Source organism: Pelophylax lessonae (genome assembly GCF_965119305.1).
Source record: "Pelophylax lessonae genome assembly, chromosome: 3".
Classification (NCBI taxonomy): domain Eukaryota; kingdom Metazoa; phylum Chordata; class Amphibia; order Anura; family Ranidae; genus Pelophylax; species Pelophylax lessonae.
This window is the reverse complement of record NC_138770.1, coordinates 184,496,902-184,521,872: the sequence shown is the minus strand read 5'-3', so window position 1 is coordinate 184,521,872 and position 24,971 is coordinate 184,496,902. Positions and strand designations below refer to the sequence as shown.

The following is a 24,971-nucleotide window of genomic DNA, read 5'->3' as shown; positions in this document are numbered from 1 at the left end:
AGATGGATCAGGCAGACGGTGGCGCAGGCCTATTCCATTAAGGGTCAGGATCCTCCTTTCCCTGTTGAGGCACATTCTATAGGGACGCTTAATGCCTCCTGGGCCTTCCATCATCAGGCGTCAATAGTACAGGTTTGCAAGGCGGCCACCTTGTCGTCTGTTCATTCTTTGACAAAATTTTATAAGGTGAATGTGTTGGCATCTGTAAATCCTTCTTTTGGCAGCAAGGTTTTGCAGGCCACTGTTTGGAGAGGTTAGTCCTCTTTGAAGGGTGTATTGCAGGTGAGCTCCAATTGTTCCTGGTCGAGCTCCGGCTTTGCCTGGTTGGCTACATTTAGCCTTTGGGGAGTGTGTGTTTTTTTTTTTTTTTTTTTTTTTGCTGTGTTCTTCCCACCCCTCATATTGACACTGCTTTGGGATGTCCCATCGGTCAAGAAGATCTGGAGCTGTGTCCGTCAATGAACGAAAGAGAAAACTGGATTTTTGTCTTGCCTTAAAATCCTTTTCTCTGATGTTCATTGACGGGCACAGCACCCGCCCCCTCTAATTGAGTTGGGGGTTTATGTTCTTCTGACACTGCTTGTTACAAAACTGTATAGTCCTATAGCAGGAAGTGGGAGTATACCCCCTGGGACGGCCCTTTAGGAGTAGTCAAATATTTTTCCACCTAGTGTCCTACTGCTGTAGGGGGCAGCTTAAACCTATCGGTCAAGAAGATCTGGAGCATCCAGTTTTCTTTATCGTTCATTGATGGACGCAGTCTCTGTTGCATATCAGTAAGGTTATACTGCCCCCTACAGGAGTAGGACACTAGGCAGAAAAAAGTTCTGGCTACTCCTATGGGCAGTCCCAGGGGGTATACCATCTCTCTCCCTGCATAGGATGTCAGTTTTAATCTGAATAGTTAGGAGTAAGGATCTAATTCCTTGCTGGGATCTCTGGTCTTGGCAAAGTTTTTTTTTTTATTTATTTTATTTTTTTTTTTTCTAGATTTTTTTTTTTTTCTAGATTTTTTTTTTTTAGTTAGCTTTTTCACCAGATTTTTTTCCTGTGAGAGCTACAAGCAACTATGCCAGATCTGGGCGACAGGCTGGATGTATAGGTCCAGTGGTCACCCCAGCTGGCCAGCGAGTGCACGCAGACTTTAGCTCCGTGCGGAGTCGGCCGCGACATAGTCCCACTAGATGGTCACTGGCCCCGCAAGTTAAATGTCTCGCCAGGTCGCATATGGCCAGGTCTAGACCCGAGTCGCAGCGCTCCTATTTGGCCGACAGCCCCCAACTTGGGCAGCGAAGGGTTCTGTCAGAAGATTGCACCCACCGGTTCCAGTATGGTGAGTAAATGTCGTCGTCCCCCTGCCTTTTCCCCTGGTGGATTTTGGGGTGGATGCAGAACCCTCCCTGGGACGGTCGGACCCTTATATTCCCTTATTCCCCTCTGTCCTGTCATGCACCCCCTCTTCTACCTGCCCTTCCCCCTCCTTTTACTGGGGGCTATTGGGCCTTACTCCCGGGGGCTGGTACCACGCTCTGGGCCGCATGGGGGGGGGGGGTCTCTACCGGTTCCTCTAGGGCCCACCTGCCAATCAAACCTGTTTTGGAGTCTGGGGGGTCCCCACAACGGTCCTAAGCTGCTCTGCTCTATCCCTGTGAACCACCAGGTAGGGAGAACAACATAGTGGTACTTCGTCCAGATCTGTCCTTCCTTCCGAAGGTGGTTTCCAGTTTTCACTTAAACGAGGACATCGTGTTACCTTCTTTGTGTCCTAAGCCAAAACATCCTAAGGAATTCTCGTTGCATGCTCTGGATGTGGTTTGGGCAGTCAGGGTGTACTTGGCGACTACTGAGTCTTTTTGAAAGTCAGATTCGCTCTTTGCACTCATGGATGGTCCAAAGAAAGGGCTGCCTGCTTCTGCTGTGACTATTTCCAGATGGATCAGACAGTTGTGCATGCTTATTCAATTTAGGGTCAGGTTCCACCTTTCCCTGAAAAAGTGCATTCTTCTCAGGCGCTTGGTGCTTCCTGGGCTTTTCGCCATCATGCATCTGTGCTTCAGGTTTTCAAGGCGGCTAACTGGCCGTCTATTCACACCTTTACCAAATTTTATAGGTGTATTTTTGTAGGTATTTTAAGGTGGATGTGCTGGCATCTGCAGATGCCTTTTTTTGGCCACAAAGTTTTGCAGGCTGCTGTTTAGGGGGCTTTTTGGCCTTCCTTGAGGGTGTTTACTGTTTGTTTCAGGTGGGCCTCATCTTGTGGTTCTGAGGAGTCCTGTGTTGCCTGGTTGGCTATGTTTAGCCTTTGGGACTTGTTTTTTCTGCTGTTCCCACCCCTCATTTTATGGCACTGCTTTGGAACATCCCTCCTTATATGCATCAGAGACTGCGTCCGTCAATAAATGATAGAGAACTGGACTTTTGACTTACCGTAAAAATCCTTTTCTCTTAAGTTCATTGACTGACGCAGTACCCGCACCTCTATTTTGAGTTGGGTTGGTAATTGTTTCTCTGACACTGCTTTGATACAAAACTGACATCCTATGCAGGAAGAGAGAGGGTATACCCCCTACTCATGTAGGGGGCAGTATAACCCTACTGATATGCATCAGAGATTGTGTCCGTCAATTAACATAAGAGAAAAGGATTTTATGGTCAAGACTTAAAAAGGATTTAAGTCAAAAATCCAGTGTGTTTTTTTTTTTTTTTTTGACAAATTCATTTTTACATCGGAATCTGCAGTCAGCGGGTAGTTAGGATGGGATCAGAATGACAAACCTTTACTGGAACCTTTTTATTAGGTCAGCAGTGGAGCACCCTGTGATAAATGTGTTTCTCTAGCGCTCATCGACAGACGTAGTCCTCGGTGATACACCACCTTCGGGTTATGTTACCTCCGCAGGAGCAGGACTAGACAGGAAATTAAAAAGCTCTGGCCACACCCTAGGGGCAGTCCCAGAGGGTATATCCTCTCTCTCTCTGCCTCAGCAAATCAGTTATTTTCTGTCTAGTTAGGAGTAAGGACCTAGACACCTTGCTGGGATCTTAGGTCCTGGCAAGATTTTTTTTCTTAAAAAGATTTTTTAGACAGCTTTTTTTCTCCAGTGTTCCTGTGAGATCTTCAAGCAAGAAAGCTGAACTGGGCGACGGGCTGGATGTTGAGATCCGGTGGTCACCCCAGTTCAGCCTACGAGCGCGTGCAGGCCATAGCTCCGCGCTTGGTCGGCCGCGACAAAGTCCCATTAAAGGACTGTCCACGCGAGTTAAACGTCTCGCCGAAACGCCAAAGACCATGAGTCACGGCGTCCGTATCGGTCGACAGCCCTCCCGCCCCGGTGGAGAGGGGTACTGTCAGGAGTTGGTGCCCGCCTGGTTCCGGTATGGTGAGTAGTATGTTCCCCCTTTTTCCCTGACGGGTTTGGTGGTGAACGCGGGCCCCTCTCTGTATGGTAAGAAAGAGTCCTTTCTATCCTATAACATGTCACAAATCCTCCTACTTTGAGTGTGATTTATGTGTGCAAAAGCCAGGAGGCTTGGCTTGGGAGCTAACAATCTATTGTATACATGTTTTAAAGATGTAATCTGTGGCATTCTGGGAATCTTATGGGTTAAGTATAAGCTACCTACCAGTCAGAAGCCACGGACATGTAGACTGCCTTCCAAATCAGATCTCCAGCTAATAGCAGGCCTCCCGAACGGCCACGCGGTCCGCCAGGGCCGGTACCGCCAACCACGCCATATCCCCCACACCGCTATTCAGTTTAGGCCGCCGTCATTTTTTTTGCTGGATCGCACGAGCCGCCATTTTGGCGTAGCCTCGTGTCTCCAGCATGGGGGCGGCCATGTTTGAGGTGATCCTACACCTCGTGGAGCTTGGGGGAGGCGCCGGAAGGCGTGCAGAGGGGCGGAGCTGCCTCCTTTCTTCCTGGGCAGCCAGCCAAGAGACTTCCTGTTTGTCGAGACAGCGCTGTAAGCTGTTGCAGTTTAACTCTGAGCATCAAGTGGTGAGCCTGGGGGTCTATCTCTCTCTCTCTCGATCGATAGGGATCCCTAAGCAGGTAACACTAAGGGGCTTTTTGTGGCGCTGGGGGTCAGAAAAAAAAAAAAAAAAGTTTTTTTCTTTACTTTTGAATTATATTATCCAGGAAGTAACTGGAGTTATTATGGACCCTGCCACACATATTCCCCCACCTGTTTCCCTCGAGGGGGCCTCGGGACCCGCCGGTGCACATGCAATTTTGGAGTCTATGGTGGCTCGGGTGGAGGCGGCCTGTCAGGGACGGGGGTCTAGGAAGCGACCCCCGCCTACCCCTATACCATCTGACACCTCTGACTCAGATTCAGAGATGGTCACGGCAGTTGCAGGTTCCTCTGCAAGGGCTGTTATCCCAGGTAAAGCCCCCTCAGACAGTGAGGAGGACGCTTCTTCTCTTGCTATAATTCAGGAAGAAGCATTGGTGGACGCACTAGTTGTGGCAGTGCAAGAAACCTTAAAACTTGAGGCTTTACCGGCAGAGGCAACTGAAACAGAGAGGCCTTTTGGGACTAATAAGCCCATCAAGACGGCGAAGGCTTTTCCTGTACCTAAATGTTTTGGTAATCAGATTAAAGGAGAATGGGAGCATTCTAAACGTACCTTTACTATTTCCAAGCGTATTGCTAGACGCTATCCGTTTGAGGAATCCATCATTAAGAAATGGACGGTACCACCAGTCATGGATCCGCCTATTTCCAGGCTGAATAAAGCCACGGTTATTCCAGTGGAGGACACTTCGTCCTTTAAGGATCCGGTGGATCGAAAGATAGAAGCAGAGTCCCGCACTATCTTTTCTCTGACATTTAGACCAGTAATCGTTATTGGTCTAGTTTCCCAGTATTCCCCAGGAGACATCTGATTTGATGGAACAGATCATACAAGGGCTACGGTTTATCTGTAACACAGCCTTGGACACTACTCCCCTATTAGGGCATGCATCTAAGTTAGCAGTGATCCTCAGACGTGTGCTGTGGTTAAAATGCTGGTCAGCTGACCTAGGTTCCAAAAAGACCTTGACCAATCTCCCCTTTCAGGGGAATCGTCTATTTGGAGCCAACCTAGATGAAATCATTAAGGATGCCACTGGGGGCAAGAGCACTTTTTTGCCACAGGCTGCAAAAGCTAAGGGACCTCGCAACAAGCGAGGACCTTTCTTTACCGCCCATAAAGGGCGCCCGGCTGGTACTAGCGGGAAGGGCAAGACTCCTCCAGGAGGGTTCAAGAAGGGGACCAACCCAGCCAAACCCGAAGCAAAGGAGTACACAGCCTGAAGGTGCGCCCCCACCCGGTTTCAGGGTGGGGGGACGTTTTCACCGGTATTCAGGACATTAGATCGAGCATCAACCACTACTACCGGTGCGATTCTTCCCTTCCAACATTTAAGTACCACAGGAAGCGGTAGTTACCGTTCCCTGAAAAGATCTTTTTCTTTACCTTTTCCTAAGATTAGTTCCGATACCTCACAGGAATCGGATCTGGTTGACCAGATAGGCCAAGTAGCCTCTAGTCGGGTGACTTCGGTCCCTGAGGTTCAACCAGAAAAGATCACCCTTCCTGATAGCAATCAGGTATCTGATAAATGTGTGGGAACAGAAAACGACCAGACTTTCTCGGATGGTCGGGGCCAGATACCTCTAGGGACGCCTGGTTCAGATCCAATCAGCGCCAGTGGTCCTAGAAATTCTAGGCTGGCCTCCTCAAGCCGGCCTGGCCGACTTGGACATGTTAGTCGCAGACGTTCCGTGGGAACTTCGTCTCAGGGAGTGTCTGTGGTCTCAAGGACCAATTTACCTTCGTGCTTTACAGTCGCTGGTTTTAATGGCCTGGCCATTGAGACCCAAGTACTGAAGGACAGAGGTTTGTCTACTTCAGTCATTCCTACCCTTATTAAAGCAAGGAAAGCGACTTCCAGCAAAGTCTATTATCACACATGGAAGACTTATATTGCGTGGTGCGAATCTTTAGGATTTCCTCCACGTACCTCTTCGGTGACTCGAATATTGGCCTTTTTGCAATAAGGGGTTGAGCAGAAGCTAGCCTTGAGCACCATCAAGGGTCAAGTTTCAGCATTAGCAATCTTCTTTCAGAAGCCTTTAGCTACCAAATCCTTGGTGCGGAATTTCATCCAGGGGGTGCGGCACCTGGCTCCTCCAGTCCGCGCGCCCTTACCGCCCTGGGACCTTAATTTGGTTTTGTCGGTTCTACAGAGACCTCCCTTTGAAAACATCAGGGAGATTCCCTTGCTTACTCTATCCCAGAAGGTGGCCTTCTTGGTGGCTATTACTTCTGCTCGCAGGGTGTCAGAACTGGCTGCATTATCATGCCAGTCACCATACCTAGTGATTCATAGGGATAAGGTAGTACTTCATCCTAAGCCATCTTTTCTTCCCAAGGTGGTTTCAGATTTTCATCTGAATGAAGATATTGTACTACCTTCCTTGTGTCCTCAGCCCAAGCATCATTGGGAACATGCGTTGCATTCCTTAGATGTGGTTCGGGCAATCAGGGTATACCTGAAAGCTACGGAATCATTCCGTAAGACGGATTCACTTTTTGTGATCACGGATGGCCCCAGAAAGGGTTTGCCTGCATCTGCCGCGACCATTGCCAAATGGATTAGACAAACGGTGGTACAGGCTTATTCTATTAAGGGTCAGAGTCCTCCGTTCCCTGTTAGGGCGCACTCCACTCGAGCGCTCAGTACTTCCTGGGCCTTTCGCCATCAGGCGTCAGTGGTCCAGGTATGTAAGGCGGCCACCTGGTCGTCGGTACATACCTTTACAAAATTCTATAAAATTGATGTGACGGCATCGGCGGATGCCTCATTTGGCCGCAAGGTTTTGCAGGCCGCAATTTGAGGAGACCGGTGGTCTACCTCGAGGGTTTTTTTTCTGTTTGAAAAAAAAAAAATTGTTTTCTCTTTTTTTTTGGTTGAGTCTCATCATTAAGGATGAGCATTGTAAACTTCTAGTTGGCACCGGTTGGGCCTTCTAGATTGGGATTGATTTCCATTTTCCCACCCCTCAGTTGTGATACTGCTCTGGGACGTCCCGAAGGTGGTGTATCACCGAGGACTACGTCTGTCGATGAGCGCTAGAGAAAAATGGATTTTTGTAAAATCTTACCGTAAAATCCTTTTCTCTTAGCTCATCGACAGACGTAGTCCCCGCCCCTCTGTTTTGGAGTTGGGTTAAATTCTCTAAGCACTGCTTTTTCACATAACTGATTTGCTGAGGCAGAGAGAGAGAGGATATACCCTCTGGGACTGCCCCTAGGTTGTGGCCAGAGCATTTTAATTTCCTGTCTAGTCCTGCTCCTGCGGAGGTAACATAACCCGAAGGTGGTGTATCACCGAGGACTAAGTCTGTCGATGAGCTAAGAGAAAAGGATTTTACGGTAAGATTTTACAAAAATCCATTTTTTTTTTTATTATTATTTATTTATTTTTCTTTGAATTTTAAATAAGATATAGCAGAACAGTAATAATGCCCATGGAGGACAAATCAACATGTTCCCCCATCTTTGCATATGCTTCCTTTCTTTCACTCTGCTGCTGCTTCAGCCACCAAGAGTGATGACATTTTTATAGCATGGAGCAGGTTCTGAACAGGGTTGACCTTACAGGCTGGTTGCCATGGCTCCTTGTTGGTGTTGGAGTGCCAGAGGAATAGAAGGTAGGTGCAGGCTGCCTAGGGTTGAGGGGGGGGGGGGGAGATATAGTAACCTGTTGATTTGCCCCACAAGGGCAAAGCACTGGTTCACTTTGGGAAGACTACATACTGATTTATGACTACGTGGCACTTGTGTTTTAAATGTCACTGATGGACTAAATGAACTTATGCCAACAAAGGAAATTTTTTTTTTTTTTTTTAGACCAAAGAGAGTCTGCAGTTTGCACTAGAAAATTTGAATATGAATGGCTGCTCTGTGGAAGATCTGGGGCTGGATTTTACACTGCCAGGCTTTCCCAATATTGAACTGAAGAAAGGAGGGAAAGACATACCTGTCACAATTCACAATCTGGATGAGTATGTACGGGTAAGTACAAAGGACATGAGAGGTAAATCTGAAGCAGAAATAGCCGACAGTACAGTAAAACTGTCGTCGTCATTTTTTTTTTTTTTTTAACACTAAGATGTGTGACCTTAACCACTTTGCCACTGAGTACCGTAGTACTACTGCGGCAAAGTGGCTCGTTATCGTCTGACAACGTAGTACTACGTCGTCAGACACTCCCCCTTGTGAACGGCGCTCGCGCGCCACCGGAGGCTCGCTCCCGCTGTATTCAGTCACAGCGGGAGTCGGGCCAGGGGAGGAGCAGCGGCGATCGCCGCCGCTCTTCCCCGATCGTCGGGGATCGAGTCTGGAGATCTTTCCAGTGACCCCTAATTAATTGGTAGGGGTTCCCTGAGGCCTGAAAATTTTGATAGTTCCTCTGGGGTAAAAAGATTGAGTGCTGCTTTAGAGCATGTAATTTGCCAAGTCTCTAAAATATCTCATATCCCTGTGCATATTCTCAGGACTTTGTGGTTAAAAGCTTGGTCTGCTGTACTTGCTTGAAAGAGGCACATTTTACCCATGTTTTTTGACAATAAATGCCTATTTGGGGATTTCCTTGATAAATTCATCAAGGAAGTCACTAGGGGAAAAGTGCTCTTAGTGTTTTTAAAGTGACTGTAAAGTCTTGTGTTTTTTTTTTTCCCTTCTATTAAAATAACAAACATTTCATACCTGATCTCTGCAGTGGCTTGGCACAGAGCAGCCCAGATCCTCTTCTTCTCGAGTCCCTGGCTGGAGCTCCTGGCTCCTCCCTCCTGTTGAGTGCCCCCACAGTGAGCCGCTTGTTATGGGGGCCCCCGAGCTGAGCTGCAGCTCAGTGTATCCTTTTAAAGGCAGAAGATTTTTTATTTTTTTTCATTAAACCTGCATGCAGCTCCCTCCGCAGACACCCCCCCCCCCCATTTTTGGGCCAGATCATGATCCAGCGATGTGTATGAGAGCAGAGACTCTCTAGGCACTCTTTCGCGCCCCCCCTCCCTTCATGGCTCAAAACCAAATACTCCTGCTGCTGTCAACGAAAGACAGTGAGGAGAGAACGAGGCTCGGGAGCGAGCATGCATGACTGCCCCCATAACAGAAAGCTTGCTGTGGGGGCACTCGCAGGGGAGGAGCAACTTAGTGCTGGTGGGGGACCCAAGAAGAGGACCATTGAAAAAAAAAATTTTTTTTTTTTTTTAAATATATAACAAAAACTACACTTTACAATCACTTTTAACTCTGCTTCCTAATTTAGTAAGATTTAGTACTTTTTTTGTCGCAAGCTTTGGTCCCCAAAGTCCACCAGTCTTTCCCAGAAGACCTCACCACAATAAAGGGGCACCAGATGCCTATTGGCTTTTGGCACCAGTCTGGATCTGAGACATCTGTCCAATCTGTCAATTCAAAGGGGTATGAAATATTGAAGAATTTCTATCTTTGCCTTCTCTCATTCTATGCTCCAATCTGCCAGCATCTGCACAAAAACGAGCAGATTTACTGGCTGCTTTGAGTCACCTTCAAGAGCAAGTGGTGGTGGTACCAGTTAAAACCTCTTTGTAGTACTAAAACCTATTCAGTGCTTCCTCCCCAATTCCAAATTTAAAATCTCTTAATTATTCATCCACTATACCAAAATTTAGTTAAGATTGTTAAGATCTGTCATTGCTTCTCTGACAGGCATTTCTCACGTCAGTAGACATTATAAGATGCCTGTCTACATATCCCCATCTTCCCTCGGCATCAGACCAGCATTTCCAATTTGTAGCACTACCATTGGGGGTCTGTTCTGTCCCCCGAGTGTTTACAAAAGTGCTTGTCCAGCTTCTTGCTTTTCTGCAGACCTAGGGCATTCATGTGACAGGTTACTTGGATGATCTACTAAAAGAACTCTCCACCCAGACATTGTCAGCCAACAGCTAAAGGACTTTACAGTTCCTTAAAACCTTTGTCTGGTGGTTCAGCCTTCCAAAGTCTACTCCCCAGCCCCCATACCACCTGGAATACCTGGGTCTAATCGTGAAAATACAGAAAGGAGTGCTGGATAAAAGTGGATGCGCGAGTCCAAGAGAATTTTAATTATTGGTAAATGTGTCCTAAAAACAGGCACTAGGTTTTAGGGGCAACATCACTACCCTTCATCAAAGTTGAATACAGGATAAAATATGGGGGGATTCAGAGAAAACAGTGACTTCATAGATTTATATTCAAACTAGTACTGAACTCTCCACATGGGGTAGCAGCCCAATGGCAGTTGCAGCTCAGCAATTGGGCTTTGTTCCGCTTTAAGTGCTGCTTTATGCATTGACATACCTCCGTTAGATCCAGTCTCTGGATAGTATGATGACCTTCTAACTTGGCACCATCCACAAGTGGCTTAACTCTTCAATAAAACACAGAAGTTGTTTCCAACTAAATTTCACTTCAGGTAATTGCAGTACAGAGGGTGTTTTTCCAGTCTTTTTGAAGTGTAAGAAGATAATGACTTTCCTAAGCCTGGTCTCTGCTAACACTGACATCAGGGATCATGAAAGAAACAGGGAAGGTCCAGTTAGGACTGAACTAAGTAGCCAGGAATGGAGAACAGGGGAAGAAACCTAATTACATAGTAAACATAGTAAGCTGAAAACCCCCACTAGATGTCAGCCTACTACAAAACCATAATAATCTTGAATGCAGTTCAATACAACACAGAAAAAAAATATATAAGTGGAATGGAACAAGGTTAGTTTAATTTTTTTTTCATTTGACTTTAGTTGCAAGTCTAAAAGTTCCCTGCTATGTTGTTCTTGGTGTAATCTTGGATGCAGACCCAAACTAGAATCTTCATTCCCCCAGAAAAGATTGCATATTTCAGGTCCCACGTGAGGACCCTCAGATCAAAAAGGCTCCCCTTAGTTTGCTTCCGCTTGGGCCTAAGGGTAGCCTCCTTTGAAGGCATTTCCCTTTTCCTAGTTTCACTTCAGGTCCCTGCAACTCAGTAACCTGAGACTAATATATCCACACTCTACGCTGTCCCATGCGTCTATCCAGCCAGACAACTCTCTCTTCCTAGCATCTAGCCTGATGGATTTACTCCTCCACCCTGGAGTCAGAAAAGTCATTTCTTGGGGACATTGGGGGCAACAGAGGCCAACCTTACTGGATGGGGGACTTTATACCTGGTCTTCAGCACAGCCAGAACTCCCCATCAACATTCTGTAACAAGGAGCTATTGGACTATCCCTACAACACTGGTGTCCCCTTATACAAGGTTGCCATGTTCCTCTGCTGTCCACATTCCTGGTGTGTACAGCTGACAGGTAGACTTCCTAAACTCAACAATATCTACACCCTGGGGGAATGGTCTCTGCACCCCAAGATCTTCAAGGCTCTCAGCAAAAGGTGAGGCAACCCAGATGTTGACACCATGGCTATTAGATTCAACAACAAACCAAACCGATTTGTAGCCAGTACCAGTATCCTTTGGCCTTCAAGGTAGATGTCCTGATGATTCCTTGGACTCCATTCAGGCTGATATATGCTCTCCCTCCAATAAAGATTCTCCCTGGAAAAAAAAAAAAAAATGATTCCCACTTTCACACGGGTTGTGGATGCAGGAATCTCCCTGCTACGCTATTGTACTCTGACAGTGGGGATCGGATAATTACGGACTTAGGTCAGAGGTTTGCAGTCACTTAAAGGCAATGTTAAATGGGAGCGTTGAGACAGTTTGTGCGACCAGTTTATAAGATTACAGCTCAAGTCATATATTTCTTTGGCTGCACTAAAGTAGTGCTAGGACAGATTGAAACCTGAATTCTGGTCACTTCTTAATCATGCGTCTGTTTAGCGGGAAGATCTGTCTCCTCTTTAAGAATTAATTTGTCTCCGATCTTTGTAAATGCTTGCACTTGTCTGCCCCAAGAATACAGATGCACTTCTGTCGCAAAGACTTTGCTAAAGGGGTGGCAGCGCTATTTATGAAATATTGTCGCTAATTTGCTTGATAATTGTCACCCAATGCATTTTAATTTTCTGTCAAGTCACAGCTTTCAGATTGGTTCCATTAACCTGTCACCTTGTTTTCAGCTTGTTGTTTATTGGGCGCTGAATGAAGGAGTTTCCCGGCAGTTTGACTCATTCAGAGATGGTTTTGAATCAGTCTTCCCGCTTAACCACCTGCAGTATTTTTACCCAGAGGAGGTGCGTAATTCTTGTTTTACTTATGATACAGTACGTTTGCCTGGTTTGTCCATGTCACCTTTAACACACAGCTGGGTCAGGAGGCTGAATGGGTTAATGTGCCTTTTGATTGTTTAAAATGCATACAGTGGTTATTTTAACAAATACTGTTATTACTGCAATATAAATGTGATTATTTCTCTTTCGTTTATTGACGGACACAGCTTCTGATTCTTCTTAACCATTGGATTATACTGCCCCTACAGGAGTAGGACACTAGGCAGAAAAAAGCTTGATTACGCCTCTGGGCAGTCCCATGGGGGGTATACATCCACCCCCAGCTATAGGCACTCAGTTTTTTTTTTCCTGCCTAGTCAGGACCTAGTTCCTTGCTGGGATCTCAGGTCCTGCCTATTTTTTATTTTTTTCTTTCTTTTTAAATCATAATTTTTTTCCTATCTTTGTTATTTTGTTCTGGGAGAATCTACAATCAATTGCCGAACTGAATAATCTAGGTCCAGAGGATCCCCCCTGTCTGGCCAGTGAACACGTGCAGACTGCAGCTCCACACTAGGTCGGCCGAGACATAGCCCCACTAGACGGGGGCTGGCCTGCGAGTTAAACATCTTGTGAGGACACATTCAACCTGGCCTCGGCCTGAGTTGCAGCGTTTCTCCTGGCCAAACACACCTACATTACGATAGAGAGGTGGTTTGTCCGGAGCGGTGCCCACCCTGTTCCTAGTATGTTAAGTAGCTGTCCACCCCTTTACTCCTGGAGGGTTTTGGGGTGGACGTAGGACTCCGGGGTTCCCTCCTTCCCCCCCACCCCCTCTAAAATTTTGATGGTCACTGTGGGTCTTTTGGCTCTCACCCCCCTCCCTGGGTGAGGTTATGAGCTGGCTCTTGCCACATGATCTTAAGAGGGGCTGGTTGGAGTTGCTGCTGACCGGGTTTTTCCTGGTGCGCAACAGGGGGGTTGAGTAGGGTTCCTTGGGGCAGGGATGTCTTCTGGGCTCCCTGCAGTGGTTGTTGGGCTGGGGAAGCGGATAGTTTAGCATCGGCGGGTACTCGCCTCAAGTGGCCGGATATGGCCAAAAATTAAGGCCGCGTCTTTGTGGCCTACTAGTCAGAAAATACGTGAGGTGGCCCCTGTGAGGGTAGCTGAAGCCACTGCCTCCCGTTTGGGCATCCGCCCTTCCCTCTGCTGCCCCCGGGTCGGTCAGCTCCACTGGGGCTCCCTTGCAAGTGGCTGGCACCCACAAAAATGTAGGCCACGGCCTACTAGGCCATGTGGCTGAGTCAGACGCCTTCTTTGGGGGGGCGGCCCCAGTGCTTTTAGCTGAAGCCCCCGCACTTCCTTTGGGCATCTGCCGGCCTGAGATGCGTGCACTTGCGGCTTGGCCTCCACAAAAATTTAGGCCACGGCTTGCAGCCTGCTAGGCCATGTGGTCAAGGGGTGGCGCTTCATTTTTTTAATGACAGCCTTGCCACCGTTATTGTGTGGGGCTGCTGGACCATAAGGGTACCCTGCCTGCATGTCCGGGTCATGGCGGGTGGCCCTCTTTAAGAGGGCTATTTCCTATTATGCGGGGTCCAGTAGGTGGTCCATTCGTGGGCCCTTGGTCGGCGTCCCCTTTGCGGGATCGCAGTTGGCAGCCTCCCCTGATTATGTTTTGCGGGTGAGCTTATTATATAGCGACCCTACTGGGTCTGCGTCCACACTCCTGAGTGCTCAGATAGTGAGGATGATTCCTCTGCTCCTCTAGCCACGCATGAAAAGGTGCTGGTGGATGCACTGTTTGTTTCAGAGCGTGACATTTTAAAAATGGAGATAACGGCTAAAGCTGAGTCAAAGCTGGGTCGCTTTTGCCACCCACAGGCCTTCCAAAGCAGTGAGGGTGTGCCAAAGCAGTGAGGGTTTTCCTTTTTCCGCTTACTTTGACAACATTGTCACAAAACAGTGGGGTTGTCCAAAACGCAGTGGTTCCTAAGCGCTTTTTGCTTGCGGTGTCCTTATGAGGATTAACTGCGTTAAAGGTGGACAGTCCCACCTGAAGTGGACTCGTCGGTTTCCAGTTAAATAAAGCTACCTTCACTCCGGTTGAGAACTCCCAGGCTTTTAAATATCCAGCTGATAAAAGGGCGGAAGCACTGGCCGCCATATGTTAGCTGTGGCTGGTTTGGCACTTAGGCCAGTATTTACTATTGCCCTTGTGTCGCAAGCTCTGACCGAGTGGGTGAAACTTTACGCCGGGACCTGGAGGGGAAACGGCTTCCCCTTGTCTTGCGGAGCTGGCGGATCAGTTGGTCCAGGGGCTACATTTTATCTATGATGGCTCTATGGATGCGGCTCCTTTGATTTCTAGGCTGTCTGTATCAGCAGTGGTCCTTTGGCGTAGTATCTGGCTAAAATACTGGTCAATGCTGCCTCTGCATGAAGGGGTGCCCTTAACCGTATCTAGGGTGGGGGGATGTCTTCGCTGGCTCGGGATCCATGGACCTCTCTGGTGTAGGACACGTGGGTCCACAAAGTTAATCAGTCTGGCTACGTGGTCAAGTTCGGTTTTATCCTTTGGAAAGTTTTTTCCCTTCCAACCTGCACTTGTCCCCAGATCACTTACGGGTCTCTTTGGGGTAGTTCCTTCAAGGGTTGATCTGATTTTGGAACGTTTTCAGGGGTTTTTACTAGGGATAGACTGATTATCAGCAAGGCCGATATATCAGGGGCCGATATGCACTTTCCCCGATATATCGGTTTTGGCCCCGGAACTGGCCAATATTTTTGTGATGTCCTTCTGCCTTCTTAGGCCACCTCCCTCGCCTTGGACAGCCTCGTCTGGAGTCGAGACTAGTTTTGCGGGAGTGTATCACAGCCATACACCCACCCACAGGCCCTGTACCAGCCACCCACAGGCCCTGTACCAGCCACCCACAGGCCCTGTACCAGCCACCCACAGGCCCTGTACCAGCCACCCACCCACAGGCCCTATACCTGCCAGCCGCCCACAGCCCCTGTGCCAGCCGTCCACCACAGGGTTCCAGCCAGCCGTCCACCACAGGGTGCCAGCCAGCCGTCCACCACAGGGTGCCAGCAAGCCAGCCATTAAGCATTAAACAAAAATGAACATGTTTAGTACCAGATTTGTGTCAAATATTGTCTTTATTTTTCAAAACTTTAAATGTACAAAATATCGGCCAATATCTGACGATACGTTGACCAAAATATCGGTATCGGCCCTGAAAAAACCATATCGGTCTATCCCTATATTTTGGACCTCAAGGAGCTAAACTGCTGGTGCGAGTACAGAAGTTCAGCGTGGAGTCAATTTACACAGTAGTGGCGTCCCTAAGTCAGAGGGATTTCTTCTCGCTTCGATCGACATAATACATGGCGGTCACCAACGCTTCCTCCATTTGCCATGAGCGAGGAGCTTTAACGGTTTGTGGCTACCTTTTTGTCTCGCCTCTACTTCTCAGGTTTTTACAAAAGTGATACCCTGGTGCTGGCATTGTTCAAGTCAGTGGGAGTACATGGATGATCTTCTGCGAGCGGAGCCTCTGACTGCTCTGATGGACAACTGGAGATTGCGCTGCAAATTCTGAGGGAGTTCGGTTGGATTTGGAACCTTCAGGAGTCTGCGTTTGTCCATAAAAACTGAACTATCTGGGTCTTACTCTGGACTCGCACTCAGCCAGAGTGTTTCTTCCTCTGGAAAAACGCCACACATTGCAGGAGGCAATTCAGCTTGTGTTCAGCAAACGGTCATGCCTCCGGATTTGCATGCGGGTGCTGGGCCTGATGGTGTCCACCCTCGGGGCGGTCCATTTGCGCAGTTCCACACAAGATCTCTGCTAAAGATATTCTGGTGAAATGAGACAAGGATCCATGGTCTCTAGAGGTGGCTTAGTTCTCTGGCACTTCGACAGGGAATATCCTTTCTCTCCCTGTACTGGACAGTAGTCACCACCGATGCCAGCCTGTCCGGGTGGGGAGGTGTTCTCAGCACAGATGTGCTCAGGGGGTGGGGTCTGGACTCTAACAGAGTCCAGACTGCTGATTTAATGTTCTGGAACTCCGAGCGATCAGCCTTTATCTGGCTCATTGGACAATTCGTGTTCAGGGGTGTCCGGTACAAATTCATTTGGACAGCCCACTACATGTCAATCACCAAGGGGGCACAAGTGTCCTGGCGGCTCGATAAGTAGCCAGCATTCGAAGGTGGGCTGACCGATACAGTTCCAGCCCTCTCAAATTTCTGCCATGACTCCTGTGCAGAATCAAAGCAGAAGGGGTTCCGTCTAGACTGACCTCGCCGGTCTTGGTACGCCGATCAGGTACAGCTTGTCTCCAATGCTCCGTGGGGACTTCCTCTCAAGGAGGATTTGCTGTCCCAAGGACCGATCTTCCATCCTGTTTTACTGTTGCTTGCTTTGACGGCTTGGCTGTTGAATGCCAGGTGCTGAAGAATCGAGGTTTGTCGGAGTCAGTAATTCCTACGCTGTGAAATCTACTTCTAGGAAGAGCTAACATCGTACGTGGAAGGCATACATTGCGTGGTGTGAGTCACTTGGGGTTCATCATCGCTCCTTCTCGGTGGATCGGATCTTAATCTTCCTTCAATGAGGGGTTGCACAGAAATTGGCCTTAAGTACCATCAAGGGCCAGGTATCGGCTTTGGCTGTCTTTTTCCAATGACCTTTGGCCTCACGTTCCCTGGTGCGTACCTTTCTTCAGGGTGTCCAATGTTTGGTTCCTAAAGTGCTGGATCCGTTGCCGCCCTTGGATCTTAATGTGTTGCTTTCAGCTCTACAGTAGCCTCCCTTTGAAAATATTCGGGAGATTTCCCTGCTTGCGCTGCCCCAGAAGGTGGCCTTTTTTGGTGGCGTTCACCTCTGCATACAGGGTGACCGAACTAGCGGCGTTATCCTGTCATCCAGCTTGGTGGTGATTCACAAGGATAAGGTGACGCTTCGCCCCTGTCCGACTCTCCTTCCTAAGGCAGTCTCTGACTGTCATTTGGATGAAGATATTGTGTTGCCTTCCCTGTGTCCCAGGCAAAACATCCCAAGGAAATTGCCTTGCAATGCCTTGGATGTGGTCCGGGCAATTAGGGTGTACCTGGTGGCTACGGATTCTTTTAGGAAGTCAGGCTCTTTGTGCTCACAGACGAACCTCGCAAAGGGTTGTCCACTTCTTCTGCGACCAAGTGACCATTTCCAGATGGATCAGACAGACTGTGGTTCAGGCCTATTGCATCGGGGGTCAGGTTCCTCCTTTCCCTGTCAAGGAGCACTCTACTAGGGCACTTGGTTTCTCCTTGGCTTCCGTCATCAAATGTCAATGATGCTGGTCGTCAGTGCACTTTTACAACATTTTTATAAAGTGGATGTGTTGGCATCTTGGATGTGGATGCTTCTTTTGGCTGCATGATTTTGCTGGCTGCTGCTTAGAAGACCTGGTCTTTGAGGGTGTATTGTTTTTTCAGTTGAGCTCCATGTTACCTGGTTGTCTATGGTTAGCCTTGGGAATTGTTTCTGATGTTTTCCCACCCCTCATGTTTAACACTGCTTTGGGAAGTCCCAATGGTTAAGAATCGGGAGCTGTGTCCGTCAATGAACGAAAGAGAAAATTGTATTTTCGACTTACCGTAAAATCCATTTCTCTGATGTTCATTGATAGACACAGCACCCACCCCTCTGTGGAGTTGGCTTTCTTCTAACACTGCTTGTAACGGAGTTCCTATAGCGGTGAGTGGGTGTATACCCCCTGGCACTGCCCATAGGCATAGTCAAGCTTTTTTCTGCCAAGTGTCCTACTCCTGTATGGGCAGTATAACCCAATGGTTAAGAAGAATCCGGAGCTGTGTCCGTCAGTGAACACCAGAGAAATTTTACGGTAAGTCAAAAATCCAGTATTTTTGTTCATTATTTCCTCATTAAAATAACAGGATAAGCTGTAACTTTTTAATATTGCTCTCTAACCCAGCAAGGGAATATGAAGGAGTATTGGCAGCACAATAGGCTTATGTAAATGTAGTAGTGTTGCAGTGGTGATGCATCGTTCCATAAACCATACTCTTGTCCTCCGAGAAAAAAAATGGTTCACGGTGTAGTTGAAAACATCTCCCTTACTTGGTATTGGTGTGAATAAAACGGGTTTGCTTCATTTTCTTATGTCAATGATATTAATGTCATATATTTTACGTATTGCACTGTCTGAGGCAGTGTTAGCTAATGGTAAGAGCCGGTTCACATTCATGCGGCTGCGGCGTTCGCATGTAATGTCGGAGCGCACTGCTCCATTACATGCGATCGGCTGTGCGGTGCGAGTTTAGCCATACACTTTGTATGGCTAAATTCGCACCGCACCCGCAGCAAACACGCACAGGACCCTTTTTTGCAGCCGCATCAGGATCGGATCGCACAGCGGTTCACACTTGTGCGATCCGATCCTGTGCGAACTGCAAGAACGCACTGCGATATGCGATCAAACTGGGGTGTCGTTAAGATTACATTGACACCCCCAGCGTATCGCATATGGCAGTGTGAACTGCCAGGGGTGCGTTTGCGATGCGGGAACAGGCTGCGAATTCGCAGCCTTCCCGCATCGCATAAGTGTGAACCGGGGCTTAAGGATGATTGCATAGATGCTTACGTTTGGAAAACTACTGTATAGCCGTCAACATCTCAATGGTTTTTTTTTTTTTCAGTTGGATCAGCTGTTATGTGGCAGCAAGTCTGATCCTTGGGATGTTAAAACTCTGATGGAGTGCTGTAGGCCGGACCATGGATATACACATGACAGGTCAGTAGCAAAGCTTAGTACTTCGCACATTTGATGTAAACATTCTGTAGTTAACTGAATGTAATGATTTTTTTCCTTGCAATTGTATTGATTTAGATAAATCATTAGATAGCCAGCAGACTACCAGTTTGTGAGGGACCACAAGTTTATTCACTTGCTTGGCTGTACAGCTGCTGAGACTTGTGGATTCTCACATATACATAGAGAGTGAGAGAGATAACAAAAGGGAGTGATATATGTGAATCTCAAACAAGCCATAAATCAAAAAACTGTAGTGCTACGCTGAAAACCTTATATAAAAAATTATCTGATTTAATAAAATAAAAAAAAAGCTATTAACCCAAAAGGCAGTTCCAGATGTAAAGTAATTGTATGCAAAATCCTTTTTCGATCATGTAATCTGTACAAAAAAATACATTTTCTACAGTGTATCCCATCACCAAGGTAAGTGAAGTGCATGCTCAAGGTTTGAGCAGTTTTTTTAAACCAGTGTTATAACTCCTCCACTCCAATCTGCTGCTGGGCTAATCACTTCCACTGATAGAGGCACTCCACTGCAGAGAATGAAACTGATCCAAGAATGAATTTCCCCAATTTTGTCTCGCGTATGAACTCTATTTCTCAAAGTATCAGTTGTGCATTCTCCATCAAAAATACATTTAAAAACAAGGAGACACTTCATAGTGCAGTGTTTATAGAAAAAAAAGCCAACATGTATATAAATATACAAATTGGCATAATAACTCACATGTTAGTAGTGCAACAAGCTCCGCCCAGATTGAGTTAACTGATTTCTGGTGTCTAAAAGTTGCACAAAGGAGAATTAAAGTAACTAATGTATCTGCTAAATACCTCAAATCTTTTTTTTTTTTTTTTTTTGCAGTCGAGCTGTGAAATGCCTATTTGAAATTCTCAGTAGTTTTGATAAGGAGCAGCAGAGGTTATTCCTGCAGTTTGTCACAGGGAGTCCTAGACTGCCAGTCGGAGGTAAGACCTGATCTTCTATGTTTGTAAAAGTTAATATTTAACAGAATCAAGATCAATTATTTTCTGCCTGCATTCATATTTTTGTTTGCCTGTAGTTTAGTTAATTAATTGCAAGTATGTTTATGTTCAAGGCTGTTTAGATCTGCACATTTTTATTTTTCATGGAAAGAAAGCTCCTACCCCATTTTTCCGCCAAAGAAATGCTTTGAGGATTTTTTGAAAGATTTGGTAGTCCTTTGTAACACACGTTTTATATGTTTTTATAACACATGTTTATATCTTTTTTAATTTTACTATGTATTGAAGGTACAGGTGTTTTTTTTTTTTTTTTTCTTGTTTTTTTTACCTTAAAGAGGTTGTAAACCCGTTTAAAATTTTTTTTTTTTTTTTACATCCTGCAAGAGAAACACATAATGAGCTAGTATGCAACGCATATTAGCTCATTATGAAATACTTACCTTAGAACGAGCCCCCGCCGTGCCGCTCACTCACCTGTATGACGAGCGACATGTTCAGTCGCCCGTCTTCCGGGATCGCGGCATCCGGCCATCTGATTGGCCGGAGCCGCGGTGACGTCACTCCCGCGCACGCGCGCGGGAGCCGACGGTCACGGCACGGGGCTCTGAAGGAACGGCACGATCAGCCGTTCCTTCAGAGCGCATGCGCCAGTGACGTCACTGGCTGCATTAAAGGTAAATATCTCCTAAACGGTACATGTTTAGGAGATATTTACAGTACCTATAGGTAAGCCTTATCATAGGCTTACCTATAGGTACAACTTCCCGAGGAGGGTTTACTTCCTCTTTAAGGCAAACTTTTGCAAAACCCACATTGAATAATTTTCAGAACACATAAAAACTTGACAGAATGTGAATGTTCTACATTCACATGAACTGACAGATATTTCTACCTTGTCTGCACTGTAACCCTGTATTCATGACACTGAGAGCTTTTCCTTAGGTTTACTTTCTCTCTGCAGAAATCATATAATCAGCTAATATATACACCATGCTTGTTTATGGACATGGCAAGCCTTAGCTACTGTAACAATACTGTATATTAAAATATATAAATATTTTTACACATTCTAAATGCTTTCATCATTTAGAATGTTGTCTTACTGAACACTTCTCCTGTAAAAACAGCTGGACAGGCAAGACAATATAAAAAAACAAAAAAGAAAACATGCTGTACATCTCCATTTCCCAATTTTTTACCCTGCAAGTATAGAAAAATACCTATTGGGTCGTGTCATCCCTGCCTGTATTCTTTAAGTTAACTATTCAAACATTCCCAATGTTTTCATCTCCACAGCATAGACACTAATTTACTAGGAACAGGGAGGGCTCAATAGACTCTGGGATAATCAGGCAAAGAACAAAAGATGGCTCTGAAAGTTTTTCTTATACTTAAATGCCTCATACACACAATCTGATAATTGTAAGAAAAAGGTTGCACGATAATCTGATCGTTAGTATACAGCTTTCGACAGCAGATCATGACCTTTTGTCCAACAAACAAGAAAACATTTGTGATACGATTGCCTAGCGAACGGCAATCGATACACGCATGATCAGAAACCCGAAAATAACCCGGAAAAAGCCTGACTGCCATTGTTTCTGTTTTGCACTATCCAATACATAGCTACGCAACCAGGAAGCTTTTCCAAAATCATACGTAAAAAAAAAAAAAAGCATACGTTTTAGTACGCATTGTTGGATTCGATACTAGTATCATGCAACAAAATGCGAACAATAAGTTGTCCGATTATCTGATTGTGTGTATGAGGCATAAGGCCTCATGCACACTGGACGTTATCAAAGCGCCAGTAAAAAAAAAGCTGTAGGAGTTTTTCAGCTTTTTTGCAGTGGTGGTTTTTAGCGTTTTTCAGCTGTAGCTTTTTTTTTTTTTTTTTTTCTTTTTTTTTCATTAGCTAAACTATACTCCAAAAAAAGCTTATGGCTCAAAAACGCTGATAAATGCAGAATAGTTGCATTTTTCAGCATTTTTAAGCTTTTGTCAGAGCATTTTTACAGCTGAAGAACTCTCAGAACCCACTACTTCTGGGGGGGGAGGGAATCCCTCCTGCCTAACTATTGTGTTCTCCCAGCAGGGGGAAGCTGTTCCACCAAAAGAACTCGGTAATTTATTGCTAGCTGCTATAATAACCGCTACTGATAATCGCATGCAAGATCTGGCAGGCTGGTTGTACACAAGTTGATCGATCAACTTGGGTACATTCAGCCTGCCCACACATGGTTCCAATCTCGGCCAGTTTCTGCTGAACCGGCTTAGATTAGAACAGTCTATGGCTGGCTTAAGTTTTTAAATGCATTCAAGAATATTTCTGACAGAACAAAAGTTATCAAATAGAAGTTAATTTAAGATTTCCTTACACTTCGCATTCCAGGTTGCTGTTATTGTAACATGTCTTAACCAATTTATTCTTCCTGTTTCATTCATAGGCTTCCGGGCCTTGAACCCTCCTCTCACCATAGTCCGCAAGACCTTCGAATCTACCGAAAACCCAGACGATTTCCTGCCCTCTGTTATGACCTGCGTCAACTACCTTAAGTTGCCAGACTATTCTAGCATTGATATTATGCGCGAGAAACTGTTAATCGCTGCACGTGAAGGGCAACAGTCATTTCACCTTTCCTGATCCACGAACTTACCATGGAGCCCACTACAAAGGAAAACACATCATGAGTACTTTTTCTTAAAAAGTATCAGCAGAGTCAAGGCGGCAAAGTCCTCCTTGTAGAGAAAACTGATGCAGATTATTACAAGCTCATCCAAAAATAAAAAAAAAAATAAAAAAAAGACAAGAGATGTGCTAGCTCCATTAAATTACCCTTGGACGCCTAAACTGATCAGGCTTGAAAATCCATGACATGTTTGTTTAGAAAGAGTTTTTCTTCTGCTTAAATTATCCTTTATTTGAAGAGTGAAGTTTTTAAATTGCTTTGCCGTGTGACTTTAAAAGAGGAGGGATGTTAAAAACAATATCCAAAAAAAAGGAAGGGATGTTTTTGAAGCTGGAAAAAATAAATATTGCTGTGCAGTTTAAAAATCCCCGTCTTTGTGTATCCATCAAGCTAAATGCACAAGATACCACCCTCCACCAGTTGTACCCATTGCAATGCAGATTCTGCCTACAAGTTCATGGGGTTAAAAAAAAATGCAAAGCCTGTTCTTTAAAGAAAAAAAGTCTAGTTATTTAGTTGAGTGTGTTTCTCACTTGACGCAGCTTCCCTGATAACTTTTTATGTGCAATTTTGTTTCCTGCGTTTGCAGATTTGACGGCAAGAAGCCTCATTGTTAGTTTTCATGAAGCCCCGCCTCTAAAGACTAGTTGGAGACTTGAGGTGGTTATTAGCTGGCGCTCTCCAGAAGTGCATGGTGCTGCTGGTCAGTGTGGCAGCAGAGAGTCCATGGTTTATACTGGCCTTTTTACAGGATCCATTAAACTGTTTACACAGTATATACAGAATTGAGTGTTTTTTTTGTTTTGTTTTTTCTTTGATTTGTTTAAAATGTAAAACTTAAAAGAAACGTGGCTGGCCTGTATTTATTGTAATACAGTCTTAGCATTTCAATTTAATGTACATTTTAAAAAAAAAAAATATAAAAAATACAGTTAAATGCCCTGTTTAATTTTCTTTCCTCTTCAGATTATTATTATTATATTTTTTTTAAGATTTTTTTTTTCTGGTTCTTTGGGGAAGGGGGGGATGGAAAATATTTTGACACAAATGAAAGCAAATGTTCTCAATGTCCTGTTCTATGTGCTGATTTCTCAGATCTGCAATAATCTTCATCAGGTTCATGTTTTTACCTGAATATAAATAAAGCAGAAAAAAGTTTGCTTCACGCTTTTATGTTTTCTTCCTGAGTTTAAAATCCATTCTACTTTATTTGTGCGCTGTCCAGGTTCATATTTAAAAAGAAATCCTGCTCAAAAGTAAAACATTTTGTTTGGATGGAGGCAACCAACTCGAACCTTGAAGACTGCTGGAATTTTGTTGTTTCAAGGGTGCTTTAACCACTTCTGGACCGGAACGATTTGCCCCCTTAATGACTAGGCCATTTTTTGCAATTTTTGGCACTGGGTTACTCTTAACAGAAAATAGCGCGGTTGTGATGTCCTTCCCCCCCCCCCCCCCCCCCCCATAGAGCTTTATTCTGGTGGTATTTGATCACCTGTACAATCTTTTTTTTTTTTGTGCTATATACAAAAAAAGCAACATTTTCTGAAAAAAAAAATATATATATATATTTCTCTTACGTCCTCCGACAGTCGCCGCCCCTTCATAATCTTCACCAATGGGTATTGACCTTTGCTCCGTAGGAGTAGCTAGGCAACAAGATTTGTTAATACAAAAGCTTTTAGCATAATCACACCCCTAGGGGGCGGTCCCCTCAGTCAATGCCTCCCTGCTTCCAGCATCCTCAACTCAGTTTGAATTTGCCTAGCTTAGGAGTAGCTGGCTGTTCCTGTGCTGGGGCTTTTAGTCTCAGCCTTCTATCCTTTTTTGATTTTATTTTGAGTATTTTTTCTCTTTCTTTTACTTAGCTGTTATTTTATCAGCCTTAGTTTCGTTTTCTTCGGATGAAGATGATTACGCGGAGCTGGGTCTCGGACTGGCCGCCCTGGATCCCAGGGCTGTGAGCCAGAAGGTTCCCCAGCCTGCCATCGAGCGTTCAGCTCAGGTTTCCCTGGCATATTGAACGACCCATCCCTGTTCGCTGCAGGGATGCTGCCTGTGGATGCTGCCTACCTCACTGGACGCCATTTTTGCGGTTTCACACCGCAGTCCACTGCGTCCTGGCTGCGACACTCCCTGTCATCTGTATAGCGGTTTGTTCGCTGGTGACAGTTCCCCGCGCCATTCGGTGGGTAAGTAACTTTCTATGGGGGGGACCTGTCTGTATGGGTGTCGGT

The 24,971-nt window shown here is 45.8% G+C and overlaps 1 protein-coding gene across 12 annotated transcripts in view; it reads left to right on the top strand.

The window, feature by feature from the left end:
- Positions 1-23,899, top strand: part of TRIP12 (thyroid hormone receptor interactor 12) — a 288,722-nt gene extending 264,823 nt beyond the window's left edge. For all 12 annotated transcript variants that reach the window (XM_082249184.1, XM_082249183.1, XM_082249179.1 and 9 more), the window contains 5 exons: positions 7,907-8,071; positions 12,140-12,253; positions 18,945-19,039; positions 19,923-20,026; positions 22,492-23,899. In XM_082249184.1, the coding sequence (XP_082105310.1) occupies positions 7,907-8,071; positions 12,140-12,253; positions 18,945-19,039; positions 19,923-20,026; positions 22,492-22,688 (675 nt within the window). In that variant the 3' untranslated portion in view covers positions 22,689-23,899. The remainder of the gene's footprint in view (positions 1-7,906; positions 8,072-12,139; positions 12,254-18,944; positions 19,040-19,922; positions 20,027-22,491) is intronic.
- The last annotated feature ends 1,072 nt before the right edge of the window (positions 23,900-24,971 follow it).